At 40.8% G+C, this 21614-nt stretch overlaps 1 protein-coding gene across 1 annotated transcript in view; it reads left to right on the top strand.

Annotated features, from left to right (window-relative positions):
• ntn1a (netrin 1a) overlaps positions 1-21614 on the top strand; it is a 129984-nt gene that overhangs the window by 88013 nt on the left and 20357 nt on the right. Inside the window, exon 3 of the mRNA XM_048611116.1 lies at positions 11097-11285. Within this exon, the coding sequence (XP_048467073.1) occupies positions 11097-11285 (189 nt within the window). The remainder of the gene's footprint in view (positions 1-11096; positions 11286-21614) is intronic.

The following is a 21614-nucleotide window of genomic DNA, read 5'->3' as shown; positions in this document are numbered from 1 at the left end:
GGGGGGGGGTTAGGTTCACGGTTGAAGAAGTAAGCGTTGAGGCGGAGGCGGCAGAAAAACTGCTCTATGTCCAAACGTGACCGGTATTCGTTGATGTGTGGGTGGAGGGGGACAAAGGTGAGCCCTTTACCGAGGACTGACTGTTCATCCTCAGTAAGGGGGAGGTCTGGGGGATGGTGATGACTCGGCAGGGCTGGGTGCTGCTGTCTCCTCTGGAGCTGCTGGTTGTGGAGGAGGTGGGCGGAGCGACGTCGGCATCGGCTGTGGGCGGAGTTGCGTCGGCTGTGGGCGGAGTTGCGTTGGCGGTGGTGGGAGAAGTTGCATCAGCATTGGCGGTGGGCGGAGTTGCATCGGCGGCGGGTGGAGTTGTATCGGTGGTGGGCGCAGCGGGGTAGGAGGCGGCAGCAGCGGTGATGGTAGGTGCGTCCTCAGTGTCTATGGTACCCGCATGGGCCCAAGCTATGCCTGCCTCTTTGTAGGTTACGTGGAACAATCCCTCTTCCGTAGCTACATTGGCCCTAAACCCTACCTCTTCCTCCGTTACATTGATGACTGTATCGGCGCCGCCTCGCGCACCCACAAGGAGCTCAAACAGTTCATCCACTTCACCAACACCTTCCACCCCAACCTTAAGTTCACCTGGACCATCTCTAATACCTCTCTCTCCTTCCTGGACCTCTCTGTCTCCATCTCCGGCAACCACCGAGAAACTGATATCCATTTCAAGCCCACCGACTCCCACAGCTACCTAGAATACACGTCCTCCCACCCACCTTCCTGCAAAAATGCCATCCCCTATTCCCAATTCCTTCGCCTCCGCTGCATCTGCTCCCAGGATGAGGCATTCCATTCCTGTACATCTCAGATGTCCTCGTTTCTCATGGACCGCAACTTCCCCCGCTCAGTGGTCGAGAATGCCCTCGACCGTGTCTCCCGCATTTCCCACAACTCATCCGTCACACCCCCTCCCCGCAATAACAACCAAAACAGAATCCCCCTCGTCCTCACGTACCACCCCACCAACCTCCGGATCCAACGCATCATCCTCCGACACTTCCGCCATCTGCAATCCGACCCCACCACCAAAGACATTTTTCCCTCCCCACCCTTATCTGCTTTCCGGAGGGACCACTCTCTCCGTGACTCCCTTGTCCGCTCCACACTGCCTTCCAGCCCCACCTCACCCGGCACTTTTCCCTGCAACCGCAGGAAGTGCTACACCTGCCCCTACACCTCGCCCCTCACCCCCATCCCAGGCCCCAAGAAGACTTTCCGCATCAAGCAGATGTTCACCTGCACATCTGCCATTGTGGTATACTGCATCCGCTGTTCCCGTTGTGGCCTCCTCTACATTGGGGAAACCAAGCGGAGGCTTGGGGACCGCTTTGCAGAACACCTACGCTCGGTTCGCACTAAACAACTGCACCTCCCAGTCGCGAACCATTTCAACTCCCCCTCCCATTCCGCAGATGACATGTCCAACCTGGGCCTCCTGCAGTGCCACAACGATGCTACCCGAAGGTTGCAGGAACAGCAACTCATATTCTGCTTGGGAACCCTGCAGCCCAATGGTATCAATGTGGACTTCACAAGCTTCAAAATCTCCCCTCCCCCTACCGCATCCCAAAACCAGCCCAGCTTGTCCCCGCCTCCCTAACCTGTCCTTCCTCCCACCTATCCCCTCCTCCCACTTCAAGCCCCACCCCCATCTCCAACCTGCTAACCTCATCCCGCCCCCTTGACCTGTCCGTCCTCCCTGGACTGACCTATCTCCTCCCTACCTCCCCACCTACACTCACCTTTACTGGCTCCATCCCCGCCTTGTTGACCGGTCTGTCTCCTCTCCACCTATCTTGTCGTCTATCTATCTTCTATCCACCTCCCCCTCTCTCCCTATTTATTTCAGATCCCCTTTCCCCTCCCCCATTTCTGAAGAAGGGTCTAGGCCCGAAACGTCAGCCTTCCTGCTCCTCTGATGCTGCTTGGCCTGCTGTGTTCATCCAGCTCTACACCTTGTTATCTCAGATTCTCCAGCATCTGCAGTACCTACTATCTCTAAGTTTTGTTTGTGCTTGCTGTCCAGTTATCTGTGCACATGAAACCCTCAGGTGGAAAGAAGTTTGGGATTGATTCCAATTTTTCCATAGTTGAATCATCTGGCAACTTTCATGTTTAATGCACAGACTTGTTAGAGGGCAACCAGCATTTTCAGGAAACTAGTAAAGGGGAGAAAATTGACAAATAAGAAACAAATGGTTCTAGTCCAGGAGACACAAACTTTGCAGGTGCATTCACCCTACATCTTCAGTATCAATGCCATGACCATTCACTTCACCTCAATATTAAAGCCACAGTATAAATCAAGAGTCAGGAGAAATGAAGTCAGATCTTTGTAGGATATACTATCATCCACAAGAGTTTGACACTGAATAAAGTGTTGCTCCAATCTGAAGTTTACAAATTGCCCATGGAGTTTCTCTATCTCCTAATCTCCCCCTAATCTCTCCTCCATTGGTTCATCATTTATTACTCCTTAAGTCTTTGTGAACTACCTGGGACTTTTTTTTCGATAAAGTTGCTATATAAAAGCTGTTGCTGCCTTTATTTTGTTCTTGTCTGTGTTGCGAAGTCTGTGTTTCAGTGGGGTTCCATGAGCACCAACCTTATGAAAAAATCACCTGGGGATGATGCTGGCTGCATGAAACATACCCCTTAGCATCTGACACATTTTCCACCCACTGATACCAATATAGAAGCAGTTTAAATGAGCTTTTGAGTTAACTTAATTCTTGAGACAGGGTGAATACTGGCACCCACACAGTAAACATGTGCAAAGCTGTCTTCTGGGCAGAAGAATTGCAACTCCAAACAAACAGTAAATACTGGTTGGCTGAAACCCATCAAACTATTTAAAATTCAGTACAAAGGTCTTTTGCTGTTTAAGAGAAAATATGGAATGAGAAACACGTCTGTTTTGATGAGACCAAAACTGTTGTAATTATTACAATGATGCTTTAAACAGTCGCAAAAAATGAGACCTACTGGGAAAAATACATATTGATGTGATGGTCATGTAATTATGACTGTCCTAAAACAGAATTTCTCTCTACATTGCCAGTTTTGTTTCTACTGAACGATCTGCTGTATAAGCACAAAAACACTTGACTGACTGGAACCATATTGTTCTTAATAAAACAAAATCACTGCAAAAGACGTCTAAACTCTTCTAGATTAATTTTATGTTAATGGAAATATTCATTTCCAAAAAAAGACTTGGGCAGAATCTTATGCGCAACGGCAGAATCGAGTGGGATGGTTGTCTCAATGTCAATATCTTGCTGTAACATTCTCACTTTACTCAAGAGGGGTGGTAAGATTCTGGTAGGGAACGATGCGTTCTCAGTTGCTGTCTTTAATTGCTTGTTAAATGGCTTATTAGCAGTCTACCTCATCAAGAGTTGTAATCTTACCAAATGCATCACGCAAACGAGCCACCAGGAAACTCAATATGGAAATCTGAGCGGGTACCTGGCAGGTTCAGCTCACTGCTTGCTCCAAATGACCACCATGTTACCCATCGCCAAACTGCAGAGTAGGGTATGGTGCACAAACACCAACCACACAAAAGCTTTTACCACACGCACTGTGCACCCACCTTTCGGGGAGCCATTACCACCATCCTGCAATCTATGCATGCTGTGGCATTGTGGTTTGCAATCCCACACTTGTGGTGCAGGGCACACTGACAAGCAACAGTGCACAGCTACATCAGTACAGTAGTTACATAGGCACAGAGACTCAGTCCATAGTGAGGAACCGATTGCTCACCAAGGCAAATCCCCTGCACCTGGTACCTACTGGCATGTCTGCAGTATTTCATCTCCCTTGCACTGCCATTGGTGCAATCACCCAACCAGGCAGAAGGCCATGCTATGCAGCAGTGCTCAGTCAAGGGTGCACATATCTTCTCATACATCAGTCAGCAAAGTCAGGCTACCATCTATACAATATGGCAGCAGTGTTCCCACCAAACTCAGTGCATCTGCAGCAAGCAATTGTCCACGTATGAAAGTCTTTGGGCAGTGATCTCCACATAACTACATGATTTGATTTGATTTTATTGTCATGTGTACAAGTGCAAAAGTACAGTAGTACAGCGAAAAGTGTATAATGTCGCTGCACAAGTGCTATCTTAGGTACAATCACCTAGGTACAGAATCTTAAGAACAAGGTAAAAAGAAAGAACAAAGTTCAAAGTTAAACATTGCAGTGATTATAGTACAATGACACCTTCTTAGTTTTAAGTAGAAAATAACAAAATAAAGCTGAAAGCTCAAACATTACAGACTTTCTTAAGCACTTAGCTATGGTGACACTGCACTTCAAGGAATCATCTCGAGACCGGAAGTCTTTGCTGAGGCCATGCCATACTGAAAGACCACCATGCCATGCCAGGCTGGGAGGTTACCATGACAGACCAAGACATTACCATGCCAGACCGGGAGGTGACCATGCCAGACTGAGACGTTACCATGCCAGACCAGGAGGTCACCATGCCAGACCGGGAGGTGACCATGCCAGACCGGGAGGTGACCATGCCAGACCGGGAGGTCACCATGCCAGACTGGGGGGTCACCATGCCAGACCAAGACATTACCATGCCAGACCACGAGGTTACCATGCCAGACCGAGAGGTTGCCATGCCAGACCGGGATGTTACCATGCCAGGCTGGGAGGTTACCGTGCCAGACCGGGAGATTGCCATGCCAGACTGAGATGTTACCATGCCAGACCAGTAGGCTACCATGCCAGGCTGGGATGTTACCATGCCGGACCGCGAGGTTGCCAGACCGTGAGGTTACCATGCCAGACCGGGAGATTACCATGCCAGGCTGGGAGGATAACATGCCAGGCTGGGAGGTTGACATGCCAGACTGGGAGGCCCCCACGCCAAGTCTGCACTGAGTCCGGGACTGGGATTCTGTTACCGGGAGAAGAAAGAAGAGAGAAAGAGGGAAAAAAAACACAAATAAGAAGATAAAAGAGAGAAAAAATGAAAGGAAATGGACGGAACACACTCTGTCGCCATCTTGGAGTGAATGAATGCATTTGTGAATTAGGGATACAGAGCATTAGTCAAGGGCAGCTTCCCATACCAACCCTGGGACACTGGGCATGGACAGGCATCCAGTTGGGGTGTCATTGCAGAGTGAATCTGTGCCTTTGTCCTTTAGAGAGCGAGTCACATTTCAGTCACATAGTGGGGTGAGGACTCTGACATCCAGAACACCCCACTGGTTCGTCTTTTTGTCTTCTCATGTAAGGACATAAAAGGGGCAAACGGATTAGATACAAGTGGTGGTGCAGCTGTTACTGCTGGTGAATATGGAGGGGGAAGGTGTTGAACTGTTTCAAGGGACTGAGGAGGTAGTGTGAGATGATGCTAGGTTAATGGTGTGGCAGGATGGGAGTTAAGGGAAGTGAATAAGGGAGAATGGTGCATGCAACACTGAGGGTGTCAGAGAGGTAGCTTGGATGGGAGGCAAATGCAGTAGCAGAGATAGAGTGAATGTGAGGAGGCTGGGAGCAGGGTATAGCACTTGCCCTGACAGCATGGAGAAGGATATTAACTTCTTTCAACACTGCTGTCTGGTATTCTAAACCTTGGAGAATCACTGACCCAAGTAGCAATCTCTAACCAGGCTGACATCATACAGTGATGCAACCTTCTCTGTCTATCCTCTTGGAAGAGGATGGCCCTCATGTGCATTACCCATCAACTAGGACCTCCAGGACCTTCTATAGTCAACCACAGTGCCAACTTGCCACAGTCATACCTCTCTTTCCAGTCACCAGTCATGAGCAGGGCAAATGCCAGAGCTCCTCCAGGTACACTACAGGCTCTTGAAGATGCCATGGCCACAAGGGATGGTGGTCTTATGGTAGATACCTAGTGAGTGATGAGTTCTTCTGGGAACGGTAGTTGGGAAAGATGAGCTGAAATATGACACGACACTTGCCATTGGGCCAGAAATGACAAATAAAGGGGAAATGTGGTTAAATACACTGAGAAAACCTGTCCAGCATTATGGTGAATTTTATGCAACACGATACAACTCACATAGCCAATAAATGTAAGATTCCACAATTATCTAATCTCTCATAAAATATATAATGCTTCAACTTGATTTTGAATTAATTTATGTAAGTTTGCACAAAATGTGAGACCCATGGCATGGAGTGGACAGGTATACTCTGGATATACAACAATGATTGTCATATGATAAACTTCTAATCTATTTAGAAGATGGTGTTGAATGAAGGCCACTGAGAAAGGCAGTATTGTTCTGTTACGATAGACTTACCAGATCATAGAGCTGCTCTTTCATTAGACAGAAATGACTGGTGATGACTTCACCTGAGGGCCACCACGCCTCAGGCAAGGGGAGAGGTTGAGAAGGAGAGTCCTTCATGGTAACCTCAGCCAGGGCAGGAATTAAACCCATGCTGTCAAAATCACACTGTCTTGCAAACCAACCGTTCAATCAACTGAGCCGAGGCAGTATTATCAGACAGGTGCACGTCCTCCATGATAGTAAAGGCAGTTGTGAGATGGACAGCTAACAGTCTGCCCTCCTTCTAGGCTTTTCCATTGCAGCAAGAGAATCCCGGAGGAAAATGAGGAGAAAAAGATTACAACACCAAGGATATTTTATCTCAGTTACATTAAGCAAATCCAGTTGTCGGTTTTGAATTACATGTCAAATAAGCCAATAACAAGATTTCACTTTAAATTTTCAAAGCAGAAAAGATGAAAATAAATGTGATCATCTTACATTACAGTCACATGTAGGTTCAACTGATGATAATTTATTCTGATTTAGTTTTTGAATCGTATCTGAAATATAGTAATCTAATCTGTGGTAATTGCCAATGATAATTTTGATCCCTATCTGTGTTTCTCTGTACAGTAGTTACTGCTATTCCTGCCAGTTCCTTCTGGATCCTTGAAATATGTAACATAGCTGAAACCACTTTTTTTTCTAAACAGGTATCAGGAACCTTTAAAATTTTCCTGATTGAATTCTTCATGCCATTGAAGGAGTTTTGTGTTGCCTGCATTTCAAGCATCTTATCTGTTGTCTTATCTGAAGTCTGCCCACACAATGAAATTCTGCCACTGCATGATTTAGAAAACATGGTCGACATGTAGGGACAGCAGACTTGCAGGAAAGGGCATTATACAAGATAGTTCTGGGAATGTTTACCATTGACAACGTCATTAAGAAATGACTGGAAAAGACAAAGACATTGTAATGGCAATGCCTTTTACAAAACCTGTATTAAGTGCAGTATAGATTTCTTATTGATTTAGTATGCTTGAAATGGCATCTTCTTAGGTCAAAGCTGCTTTATTCAGCTTTGCTCCTGAACTATACCATATACTTACAAAAACTTCTGAAGCACTCACTCAGTTTCCATCTTTTCTATTGCTGATAGTCCTTTAAAAGAATAGGTTACCTTGATGCTTCCCAATTTATTTTGTCCTATCTCGTGTCATTTATTAGTTCTTGTTGAGCGCCTGGCTGGTTGCTGTTAAGATCTTACAGCATAAAGCATATTCTGAGGGAAACAAATTAATAATCCTTAAATTATTCAGAAGTACTTTAGGTGATGTGAGTCAAAAATGCCTCCTGTTGCATCATTCAAAACTTGACAGGCTGCTGTTTGTAGATAACACGGTGTAGAGCTTGATGAACACAGCAGGCCAAGCAGCATCAGAGGAGCAGGAAAGCTGACGTTTCGGGCCCAGACCCTTCTTCAGAAAACAGTAAATTCATAACTGCCATTTTCACTGATACCTGACATGCAATAACCAGTGTTATTATTTCTCTAGTCTATTACAGCAACTTTAATAACAGCCTGAATAATATTCAGCAATGCATGGTTGTATCATTTAGTCTTGCTCATGAGCCACAAAGCATTTCCTGAGAACTCAAGCTTTTGGAACACTTAAGTTTTTGCATCCTCCAATCAATCTGGTGGTTTTTGAAACAGAAGTCTGGTATTAAAGGGTTAAATTATTTATTGAATTCACTTGTTTCCTTGTACTTCCTTCTCTATTATGTACAATATGCCTTCAACAGATAATGTGGTAATTAAACAAAAATTACATTCCATTGCAAGTACACCCAATAGACAACATAGTAAAACAGAGCTGCAACTCCTAGAAACGTTTTGACGTTATCTTTCCCATTTTGGTCTCAGCACGTATAAAAATGTTATTGAATGTCTTCACTAGGGATTAGCAAATAAACAGAATAATTACTTAGATTCTGGAGGTTAAAACAATTTTGATTTATATAGCACCTTTAACATAGTAAAACATCTCAAGGCATTTCACAGCATCATTATCATAATAATTTAACACCAGGCCACAAAAGGAGCTTCTGAAAGAGGTGAACAAAAACTTAGTTGAAGAGGTAGATTTGAAGGAATATCTGAAAGGAACAGAATGTGTTTGAGAGATTATGAATTTTAGGGAGCAAGGTCCAGAGCTTAGGGTTTGGGTGGCCAAAGTCATGGTCATCAATAGTGGAGTAGTGAAAATCAAGAACAGGAAAAATACTACAACATGAGTGCAAAGATTTTGAAGGGTAATAGGACTGGAGGAGGGAACAGAAATATTGGAGTCATTGGAGGATGAGTGGGATAATGAATTTTGATGTGAAATGTCCTGAGGTTTTAACTACATTAAATATATGGATTTGAAAACAATGATGTGAATTTTAAAATTAACTCGTTACCAATATTGTAGGGTAGCAATATCAGAGGTGATGAGTGATAAAGATGATGACCTACCATATGGGAAGTTGAGTTTTAGGTGAACTCAAGGTTGTAGATGATGGAAGACAGAACACCAGCCAGAAGAGCATTAGAATAGTCAAGACTATAAGTTCTGGATGAAGGCTTCAGGATGAAGCAAATAGCAATCTTCCTGCTCAGAAACCACAGAGCATGGAAGGCACATCTGATACTGAATGTATTTCCATGAAATACTGGGCAAATAATTGTGATCAGTCACTAATTATGTTGTTTAAACACCAGATGTTGGATAGGTGGTTGATGTGGAGCAATTCCTAAAAATGGGTGTATCAGACAGAAAATTACCCATTCTTGGTGGTGCTTGTGAGTGGAGATGGGCAATGTTATAAAGGGGGAAGTGAGTAGTCTTAGCCTTGGTCAAATAGAGCCAGTATCCAATGTGACAATTTCTCGACTAGTGAGAAGTCTGTTACGTGCTGCGGTAATGTAATGCCCCTTACTTCAAAGGTTGCTGCATGATTAAGTGATCATTTGAAGTCCAGATGTTCACAGAGAAATACTCCCTTCTGTTTTCACCCAGGGCTATGCTGAGACTGTCTAGACTGGTATCTTACTTTCATGAAACCCGTGGACAGGGAAATGACTTTCCTTAAGATTCCAGTCCTGAGAGTTTACTCTGCCAAGTTCATTCCAGACAAAATGCTGCTACAGATTCACTACAGGACAAACCTACCATTGTAAAAGGAGCATGAAAAAAAGGACAAGAATCCTAGATAAAATTTTAAAAAACTGTTCCTCTTCGCATAAACCTATAGTGATGTAGAAACTGAATAATATGTTATTAGTACAGTTAATCATCCATAAGTATGTGTTTAATTGCATCGCATTAAAGATAATAGAATCAGAGAGTCAGTCATACGGCAAGGTAACAGACCCTTCAGTCCAACTAGTCCTCGCCAACCATGTTCCCAACTAAACTATTTGCCCGCATTTCGCCCACATCCCTCCAAATCTTTCCTATTCATGTACCAGTCCAAAGGTTTCTTTAAATGAAGTAACTGTACCTGCATCCATCACTTCCTTTGACGGTGCAGTCCACATGCAAACCACTCTCTGTGTAAAAACATTGCCCATCATGACCTTTTTAAATTTTTCTCTTCTCACCTTAAAAACCTTCTCACCTCTAGTTTTGAACTCCCCCACCTTAGGGAAAAGACCCTTGCTATTCACCTTAACTATGCCCCAATTGATTTTATAAACCTCGATAAGGCCAACCTCCAAGAGTCCAGTTAAAAAAGTCCCAGCCTATCCAGCCTCTCGCTATAACCCAAACCTTCGAATCCTGGCAACATCCTGGTGAATCCTTTCTGAACCCTCTTGAATTTAATAATATCTTTCCTATAGCAGAGTGACCATAACTGTACACAGTTCTCCTGTACACCTCAACATGACACCCCAACTCCTACACTCAATAATCTGAACAGTGAAGGCATGTGGGCTAAATGCCTTCTTAACCATCCTGACTATGTGAGATGCAAATTTCAAAGAATTATGTAACTGAACCTCTAGATCTCTCTGTTCTACAACAGCACCCATGGTCTAACCATGAACTGTGTAAGTCTTGCCTTTGTTTGTTTCACTAAAGTACAATACCTCAAATTTATCCAGATTAAACTCCATCTGCCACTCCTCAGCTCATTGACCCAATTGATCAAGATCTCTTTGTACCCTTAAATAACCTTCTTCACTGTCCACTATACCACTAATTTTCGTGTCATCCGCAAACTTACTAACCATGCCATCCAAATCGTTTTTATATAAATGACAAACAAAAGTGAACCCAGTACCGATCTCTACGGAACCGCTGGTCACAAGCGTCCAGTCCAAATAACAACCTTATACCACCAACCTCTATCTCCTACTGTTAACCCAATTTTATATCCAATTGGCAAGCTCACCCCCAATCCCATGTGGTCTAACTTTACTAATTAGTCTACCATGAGAAATCTTGCTAAAAGCTCTACTAAGGTCCAATTAAACAACACCTAGTGCTCAGCCCTCATCAATCTTTTGGTTACAACACCGAATCTGATCCTAAGCTTTTTGTGTTACTTCATGACTATGAGTGCCCTGTCAAATATTTAGTACAGTACGTGTGTCATTTTGTGAATGGAATGGCTCTTTACTGGAGCACAGGATAAGGGTACAGAGTAATTGTGCATTTATTTGTAAATGGATTAATTGCATTTTTACTTTTTGTTCATTTGTAGCTTGCAACTGTAACCTCCATGCACGACGGTGCCGTTTTAATATGGAACTCTTCAAACTTTCTGGTCGGAAGAGTGGAGGAGTCTGTTTAAACTGCCGTCACAACACAGCAGGACGCCACTGCCACTACTGCAAGGAAGGCTACTATCGTGACATGACCAAACCCATCACTCACAGAAAGGCATGCAAAGGTATGTGGAAGAGCCTCGGCTTTCACCTAGCAAGAGGATTATTTTTCTTTTGTCTGCCAACACCGTGGAGCTTCCGCTGGTGGGAGCTCCCTTGTTTGCAGAATCTTTAGCCTATCATTTTGGCACAGAGGGCTTTTGAAGAGACGTTCTTCTGGAACACGTGTGACAGGAGAAGGAAAATAAACACGAGTTGACAACAGCAAAAGACAAAGGTGTGAAAGGATCCTTAGGTTTAGTCGTATGACTGAGCAGAACTGGCAGATCAAAACATTAGCATAGCACAGGTGTGCACACCAGCAAACACACAGCAGTTACATTCAACAGGATCAGCCATAGCACAAAGAGAGCCTCACACAGACACATTGTTCAATGCAGCATTCTGATCTCCTAACAAACTGCTCCAACACCTCTCAAAACAATGTCAGTTCTTTAAAATGGGTCCTCATGCCTTGGCTTTTGTATTTTTTTTCCATTTTCTCAGAGGATAAACATAGGATTTTCAGCGTTATCTTGTTGACCTTGATTTAATAGTCATAGTTAGAAGGAATGCTTATAAGCAGGATGGAAGAGGTTTATTTTTACACTTATGATAAATCCAGAGACTAAACGGTAACTACACCTGCTTGTGGAACCAAAAATGGCATTATATGGACAAAGAGATTATGCTTCTTAAATCAACTAACAGGCAGCACTAAGTCCTCCTATCTGAACAATTCTAAAATGAAAATTCCATTTCAAAAATAATCACTTTTTTTTAATCAACTTGAATTTATTTAGTTTTGTGCCATTTGTGAAATAGCTAAGGTTTAAATATCTGAATTAGTGTTAAACATCCTTACTTATTAGAGTGCAGCACTTTTGTTAAACAATGGGGGAAATGAATCATAGGCACCAGTAACAGGAAGAGAATCTGAAAATAGTTGAATCAGAAATAAATAATTCCACAGTTATTTAAAAGCAAACTTCTGTTTTCTGTAAAGTGTTACATTTTTATCATCTCAGCAAAGGAGGAGTAAAATATTTATTGTTATGAAAAGGTATTCCTATTTGAGTGATTAAAGATAAACAGGGAATTCTGTAGTATTTACTGGCACGCTTTCACTGGAATTAAAGTAAGTGTCATAAAATTACTTAATCATCTTGACATAGATTGAATGTTTCCATTTTAAACTTAAATAGTCTAATTATTGTAGTAAGTTCTCTAATAAAGTATTAATTCTAAATAATAGTTCCACAATTATAAGATGCAATATACAATAATGGGAAATTTCAATCCATTTACCTACTGACTTTAATTAATGTTAGTGTTATTTTGTAATGTAAAATGCACAGCTATTGACCTGGTTGCAGTTGTTTGGCATACAAAGAAATTGTGAGAGATTTCATTTTAGTCCAAAGAGGAGGATGTTAATATAACTGTGTATAATCAAACTAAATGGGTTAGATTTTGAAATTTTTTACACTTTCAACACCCAAATACAGACTTAACCAACAAAGATACTACACAAAATAAATACATAAAACTATCCAATAAGGATATGTCTGAACTCACCCAAGACATTTTGACAAGTAGAAGAACTTCATAAAAGTAAAGAAACCTAATTTATTGGTACATTTTGTTACCTTAAATCTTTTAAATGAAGAAAATGCAGTCAACTCTATTTAAGTGCAAATCACAATCAAAAACAAGCAAGAGGTTATATCAGACCATGCTCAGTAATATTGTCAGACAGCTTTCAATATGTAAAAAAATCTACAAGACTGTAAGTGCTAAGTTAGTAGGAAGTGACAGGAAGAATTAGAATTATTGGTGATCAACCAAAGTGATTAAACTGATCTTTTGACAGACCTCAAATAATTAAGTTGGAGTGAATTACAGACTTCTGAACAGAGAGGAGCACAAACGTAAACTACTCATACACATGTTCATGACAATATGACCCACATTAGCCAGTAGGTCAATTTTACTGGAATGCAGATAGTTATATCAAAGAATAAGTAGCAGGTTTCAAGCCTGCCAAATTGTGCCTAATTTGAAAGAGACAATATATATTGAAATCATCTCAGTGTAAGTCATATTACTGTTTTACTTAATCTTACTGTTTGGCCAATACTGTAATAGGGTTATAAAAAGTGAGAGGTATAGTATGTTGCTGCATAAGCAGACACTGGATTTCTTTTAAAGTTATTTTAGAATTACATAAATAAGGATCATATCTTTGAAACTAAAGTCAAATTTTGCTTTTTCCATCAAAGAATAAGATAGCTACATATTTGCAGAGAACTGTTATGTAGAGAACCCCAAACAAGTGCACTACTAACTCTGTAGTTTATATTTGTTAATCCTTTTCTACACAAAAGACACTATGGCTCATGTTACTCAAAACATTCCTGGATTTTTGTCACCCACAAAGAATGTTTAAACTGTTTGATACTTCTGAGAATTGAAACAAGTTGGATTGAAATACTGGTTTGACATTGCTTTGCTTAGAATCAGAACAAAAGCCAAGGCATTAAAAACAGATTATTCCGATTAATTGCCAGAATTAAATTTTTTAAAAATGGTTCAGAGAAACTATTTTAAATGTATGTGCCTAATTCTAGTAATGCCTTGATTTTCAGTTCTGTGAACACAATGATATGGTGCTAACTGCATCTAATACCTATTTCATTCATGAGAATTTTAATTTTGCTGTGGTAATGAATCCACAAAATCAACATTAAATGAAGCCACATTAACAATTAATTCAGGCCATTAATAAAAGTGTTCAGCTTCCAAAATAAATTCCATTTAAATTACAATGGATATTAATGTGTTTTGAACATCAGAAATTCAGGAACTATAAAGTTTTACAGCAACTTATCATTAAACTCAGCTTTAGAAGTTGAAGTATAATAGTTAAGTAAAATCAGGGCAATTCTCTTTTGTGCTCTTTCAGACTATGTATGTTTATCTTTTTAACTTTGAGTTTGATAATTGATTTTTCTCTTGAAAGTTTAACAGGAATCAAGGAGTATTTTAATGGAGAGCTGCACTTACTGCATGGTGGGTGTATGTATTGGAAGCAAGTGATGTAAAGTGATGACAATATGAGTTATGTGGGTTGTTTCCCAACCTCTTTCATTTCTAATTACTCATGATTATCATAACAATGTTTAACTTTACCAGGTGCAAACTAAGGAATCCTAACAATTCATTAACTTTAAGTTTATTATAGTATTTCATTGTTCCATCAGGTCTTGTTCATCATTGTTTCACCTTGTCATGTGCTTGTCAACAATTGGTCAAGTAAACTAAATTGACATGACCTATTTGAACTAATGTTGTGCAGCATCTAACAGCCACTGCTGCCTTTAAACTGCAATGTTTGTAACCATTTCAAAAAAAGACTTGATTCTTTCACCCATTCCACTTGCATCATCACCTAGTTTGACTTTAACACATGTTTTCTATCCTCTCAGAAGTTTGATATTAACCATGGCATCAACTTTCTTTATAGATTATTTATCTAGTGCTATCATTTCCATTTTTCACTCAGATCTGTATCTAGATTTCCTCTGGACCAGAAAGTCCTAGCTTTGATTCCTCTGTGTGTATTAAGTTAACTTATCTCAACTGGTCTTATGGTAGGTGAACTACATATTGACCTCAATGTCTCAGGATAGTGAAAGGAAACAAAAGGCAGTGTTTGCTATTGCAATCCTGTGAACTCTACTGAAAAATACATTTATAAGAATTGAGTTAGAGAAGGGTCAGGAGTTAAAACGTAAATTTATTCATCCATCAGTGTCACTGCTTATGGCTTACAAATGAGGAATGACGATTTGGATAAGGTATCTCAGAAGGATTTTTATTTCTTTTAAAATCTAAGATTGCCTCCTTTGTCAGAGGTAAATGAGTTATTGACAAGTTCATGGTTGGGCAGTAGTGGTTGGATAATGGATGCTGGTATTGCTAACACGAATGGATAGGCAGGTATTAGATTTATGTCCAGGGCTGCTGGCAGCCATCTAACCTATATAACTGAGTATGCTGAAGCTTTTTAGAAGGCTGTTGAATCAAACTTTGCACCTGCGATTATGTTGTTGTTGTTGTTGAGCTGATTTCAGTATGTGAAACCATCATGAGCATGCTGAATGAAGCTGTTATGCATTTTATGTCCTGTTTGCTGTTAATCAATGCTCACTTATTCATTAATACCTTATCTGGTGTAAACACCTGTGTGGCATATTAATTGTTGCTCAACTCCCACAAACAAGCTTTATATTATTTGTACAAAATTGAAGAAAAGTGGGTTACAAGGCAGCAATTCAAGTGAAGCGTTCTGATGCCATGAATGTGTTTACAAATGGTTTCGAGACACAGTTCAATTTATTGCCATTTATTCAATTTCAAGTATTTCCTGCCCTTAAATTGTGCAGTAAATCTCTGGTGACATGAACAGGAATGGCAGATCTTCAAGGTAGAGATACTTTGGGCACAAACCAAGCATATTTCCATCAGCAAGACAAATGGGTTTTCAAAGCCAGAAATATTCGAATAACAAAGGAAATAGAGGTTAAAATAAAATAGAAAAATAACACTTATGACAAATGTCAAGTACAGAATACATTTGAAGATCAAATAAAAAGAGTGCAGAAAGAAAATGAATAAGAGTGTGAGAAGCACAAATAGAGAGTATGTGAAAAAATAGCAATTAATATAAAAGGGTAACCTAGATTGTTCAACAAATGTAAAATTATAATTATAAGGAATAATGGAGCTTGTTATGGACACAAAGGAAAATCTTATGAAGGCAGGAAGCACAACAAAGGTACTGGAGGAATACTTTGTATCTCACTATTACAAACAAAAAGGATGAAGTGCACCCAGAGAATGAAGGCGTAGAGATTGTTTTTTATGGCTAGACAGAAATAAACACAAGTTTGGCAACATCTGGAGCATTGTGTCCAATTCTGGGCAGTACAGTTTAGGAAGGGTGTGAAGGCATTAGGGAGCTTGCCGAAAAGATTTATGAGAAGGGTTTCATGGATGCAGGATTTTGATTACATGGATAAATTAGAGAAGTTGGATTGTTTTCCTCAGCAGAAATAGTGGATAGAGGATTTGAAAGAAGTGTTCAAAACCTTGAGGAATCTGAATAGAGTAGAAAGGGAGAAGGACATCAGCAGAAGGATTGAGGCTGGAGAACTCTGATAAGGTGAATGGCAAAAGAAAATGGTAAATGTAGCGTGAGAAATAACTCCTTTTCTGCTGTATATGGTTAGGATCAGGAACTGCCCTGTGATGGAGACAGATTCAATCCTTTCTTTCAAAAGGGAACTGGATTATTATATAAAGAGAAAAATTGCACAGTTCCAGGGAAATAGTAGAGAAGGCCTGCGCTTGCAAAGAGCTAGCACAGACATGACAAACCAAATGGCCTCTTTTTGTACTGTAGCCATTCTACTGTTCTATTATCCTATATGTGGTGGGATCTCTCAGGGTTTAGATTAGAACCATTGCTTTTCCTAGTTTACATAAATTTCCTGGCTTTGAGTGTAGCGGCCACAATTTCAAAGTTTGTAGATGATACAAGTTCTGGCAACACATTAAATTGTGAAAAGGATAATAATGGACATAGGGTTGTGAAATAGACAGTGAACATAGCAGATGCAATTTAATGTGGTAAGTGTAAGGAGATAATCTTTGAGAGAAATGACATGGAGAAGCAATATAACCAAAATATTTTGATAGGTTGTGAAAACAGAGTGATCTGGGGTTACATGCTCACAAATTCTTGAAGGCAGAAGGACAAGTTGATAAGAAGCTAAGAAAGTGTATGGAATACTTGGCTTCATAAATAGGACAATGAATGCAAAAACAAAGAGGAGGTTGTAAACCTTTACCAATCACTGAATAGACCTCAATTGAAGCATTGGGTACAATTCTGGATATTATACTTTCGCAAGGATATCAAGGATGGAAAGATAGTGAAGAGGTTTTTCAGGATTTTTTCAGGGATAAAGGAGTTCAATTATTTGTGGAGATTGGAGAAACTGGGATTGTTCTTAATAGAGCATGGAAAATTTGGGGAAGACCTTATAGAGATATTCAAAATTATAAGGGGCAATACTGCAAGCAAAGAGAAACAATTTTTTTTGGTAAATGAGTCAATATCACACTACGTCAAGGGCACCTAGGGATGGGCAGCAAAGGCTGGCTTTGTCAGTGATGCCCACATTCCATGAAAGAGTTTTTTTTAATTGATGTAAGAATTAAAGGAGAAATGAGAAATAATTTCTTGACGTAGACATCTTAAAATCTGAAATTATGGTGGAATCATGCTCCATGGTAACTTTGAAAAGGCAATTGGATATGTACTTGAAAAGGAATCATTTTCAGGGGTGCGAAGGCACATCTGAGGCCTGAAACTAAATTGGACAGCACTTTGAAAGAGGCACAGTTATCCAAATGATTTTATGACCTTGGTATGAATATTAAAAAAGGATGGAGTCACATCTTATTATGAGGAGAAGATAATAGATGTAGGGAAGAGAATAAAGATAATGGCTAGGTACATGACAACATGTCCAGGCAGCAGTCAGGGATCTGGGCATTTCTCATCTGTCCAGTTTGGTCATTCAAGGAGGTAAGCCTCAGTCAGTCTTCCACAGGAATTGAAGGGAAAGGGATGGGTCTTTAATGTGGGTGGCAAGGCGGCCGTTGCCATGGGAAAGAAACTCAGCAGCCTATTCTTTGGTACTGGAGGGCTGCAGGCTGGGAGAATGGGGTAATGACAACTGTGAAGGAGGGAAAAGCAGTGTCTACAAGTGGTGGGAGAATACAGTAAAACATGGATCGGGAGAGGATCATGCGGGAGGGCAGGGTTCATCCACAGCTAGGAGCACACTGGGCTCATGGGGAAGGGGACTACAGTGTATGACCACACAGGGCATGGTGACCTCATATACCAAGGTTGGAGGGGGGTGGGTGTCAAAGGTGGGCAGGTATAGATCTTGTAGGTGTGTAGGGGACCTGGAGAAGTATAAAACTGACATGTAGAGACAGAGACTGCAAGCCACTGGCTCAGGAGCACTCACAAACACTAAGGTGCCCAATAGGGAAGAAAATGGCTATGACCACACTCAGAGTGGGCAGGGTAAGTGAGATGATCTATGTGGGAGGGATTGCAGGATGTATTTGGTTTCTTAAAGAGAAAGAACTTTATACGCAGACCCATGCATCTGCAGGGTCCCTATTCCCTGGCCATCCCATTACATTGCCCCACTATTGCTGTGCACATCTCTGCCCCAGATATTACTGACCAACTTATTCACATCAACACTTTTGGACACAGATGCAGAGAAAGAATAAGCATGTCATAGGGTGAGTGCCCAAGGCGTCAGCATTAAACTTTGGCCTCTATATGCCTTGTTCCTCTTGCCTGCAGATGATGCAGTAGGCTCCCAACACAAACATCGATCTATTGTACATCCTGTGTGGCCATGAAGTTATGCCACATGCTGAAACAATTACATTTGGGGCTACACAGAGAGACAAAAAACCAGATGTAAAGTGAAAGCAGTACCATTTCTAAAACTGTGTCAGATAAAGTACAGTGCATTGTCACCCATGACACCAAAATGTCCTCAATATGTTTGCAGCTTTTAGAGAGTTTTTTTGAAAGCTATTGCATTCCACATAGCTGTTCGCTGCTCCTGGTCCTCCGTGGGCATTCTGACAAAGTCCCTGATTGCCAACACTACAGCATCCTCTGCTGCCTGGTATCTGGACACCAGCAGTCCTTCGGGTGCCAGCTGCCAGGGAGCATTTCATCCTCAGCCAACTGCAAAGATGTGGCAGTGAGGTGCCCATCAGATTATGGTCCCACACCTTCAAAGCCTAACATTCCCATGGAGATGTCAGCATCTCACCTGGTGGGGGCTGCAAATGCATCCTTGCCAAAACTTCCTTAGAGACAAACCATCTTTGACTGAACTTCAGAATGCCAGTGCTCATCTGAAGGCACAGCAGCCTTTTAAAGATGGCGTAAATGCAAGAGATACTGGTGGATATTTGCAAAATGGCAAGTTGTTCTGGGAATGGCACCTGGCAAAATGGGGCTGGAATCAGATGTGAAAGGTACCATGGGGTTTGAGGTGAGTTTGGTAAGATACAGCAAGAAAACTCACCAGCTGTTGCGGCCACAAAAAAAACCTCCAAATAATTCAACACTACTCAGACTTAACCCAAAATAATATAAGAGTCAGCCCAGTATCATCAGTTTTGGGTTGCAGATTTCAATACTGATTGGATTTCTTTTCATCCATTTTATTGAAATACATGTTATTTTAAGCTGATAAAAAGTGTTTCGAATCAAATTGGAGACAGAAGTACAGCACTAATTTTAACAGGTCATTCTCACTTTATTGAGAAACAGTTTTGTGAGTTACATTTCTGAATGCCCAGAAACAGTCCCCTGACTGTAGATGCTGTCATGATAATCTCATGTTGCAGCAGTTGCTCTATATGCAATGTGAATTTTTGCCTTTTTTTTCTTCCCCTTCCCCCGGTTTTACCTGAGAGATAAAACTTTGAAGGGCTGATGCAATCGCTGCATGGTCATGTTTTTGGCAAGATTCTTTAAAATAAAATAATGCTCCTTCAGATGTCTTTCAGTTGATAAATACAAAACATGGCACTAAGCTATACTGTTGAAAGAGATCCCTCCTTTTAATCTCCCTGTTATTATTAAAGACTTCATTTGAACTTAATGCCCAACAACACTGTGGAGAAAACAATCAGTATTCCCTCCATCGTACACTATATGGTAAACTATACTAAAGTATCCATGTGCTAAAAGCAAGAGATTTGTCTAATATCAAAATACAGTATGATGAGCATTTCCAAAAGAGAGATTTGTTATTAAGATGTTTCACACACCTCAAGTCTTAACTAGTAATTCCCCATTCACACATTGATCAAACTTTTCTTGTGTGTTTCTACAGTGCCTGGAGTGAAGGAATGTCTGTGGTTAGTGCTTTCATTCCTGCCAATGTAAAAAGCTAAGCCAGGGAGTCTGTGTCATGTTTATAGTTTAAATATCAAAACCAGCTGACCCATAAAGTGTCAGTTTAGAGGAATCCTATACTTTGGTACAGTAAGCATGAGGTGTTTTTGCATTCAAAAAGTACTTACTTAGAAGTATACTCCATCTGAAAACTTACTGAGGTAGCCTAATGCGATTAATCTGGCAGGTATTAGCACTGTCCATTGCGGTATTATTCAAAATAAAAGTTACCAACCTAGCAATTCTGCCAACATCACCTAAAGTATGTAACAAGATTAATTCCCCTGAACTCTATGCACTTCTAGAAGCTACATAGGTTTCCTATTAAAATGGTATTTCTCGTGGGTTCAAATATTAAGTGCTTGAAGAGTCTTCATTGAGGTCAGCTTCTGGATTTGTGTTCTTGAACCAGCACTGGCAAACATTTGGAGAGAAACATTAAGAACAGCTGTATGGGTATTCACATCGTGCTTTTTTTGGTCTTTAAAGTTGGTTTCCAAATTAAAATTTGAATGTCTCTTCTTCTCTCTTTTAATTTTGCTTCTTAAAACATAATGAAAGAGGAATGATAACATTAAGGGACCTTACCATCTGTGGCTGTTCCCTGTGTCAGGGGAGTAAATAGTGTGTACACTAGTGTAACAAGTTTAAAAGGGAAAATGTCTAGTAGGGGAATAAAGGTTTTGCAGTTTAAAAGTCCTTAAATTCCTTGAAGTATTAAAACCTGAGACCACAGTTGTTGGATTGTTGACTGGTATCATTAGCCGTCACAAAATTTGTAGATAACATTGAGTTCCCAGTGGATGGTTGTTTCTGTAATTTGCTTTTTTGCTGTTCAGTGTTTTCTGAGATGATGAGAGAAACATACAGGGAGAGAGAGAAACTCTTCCAGTTTTTGCTTACAAGTACACTTTTCTTCTCTCTCACTGCTGCTCAAAAGCAGCTATTGAAGTATAGTTCAGTATGTCTTCCTAAGTCTAGCTCCAATGATTTTCCAAGCTGGTTAATTGGTGCTACATCTCCCAATAAATGAAACTATCATACAAAATGTGGACTAAAACAAAAAACATGAATTTTGGGATATTGATTCAGTTGCCTATTTTCTATTTCTTTAGATAAAATGGTAATTTCAGTGCAAACAATTTTATCTATTCCACATGGGTCTCATGAAGCTTGCCTCAATCTGTAGTTAATATACCACTTCAGCCATTTTAAGCCCATGTTCTTCCTTCTTAAAAACTGTTTTAGTTCCTGAATGGTTTCAGGTATAACAATC

Source organism: Rhincodon typus, chromosome 23 (genome assembly GCF_021869965.1).
Source record: "Rhincodon typus isolate 14 chromosome 23, sRhiTyp1.1, whole genome shotgun sequence".
In the NCBI taxonomy this organism is placed as follows: Eukaryota; Metazoa; Chordata; class Chondrichthyes; order Orectolobiformes; family Rhincodontidae; genus Rhincodon; species Rhincodon typus.
The sequence above is the reverse complement of the archived record's forward strand: the minus strand, read 5'-3'. Positions and strand labels throughout refer to the sequence as shown.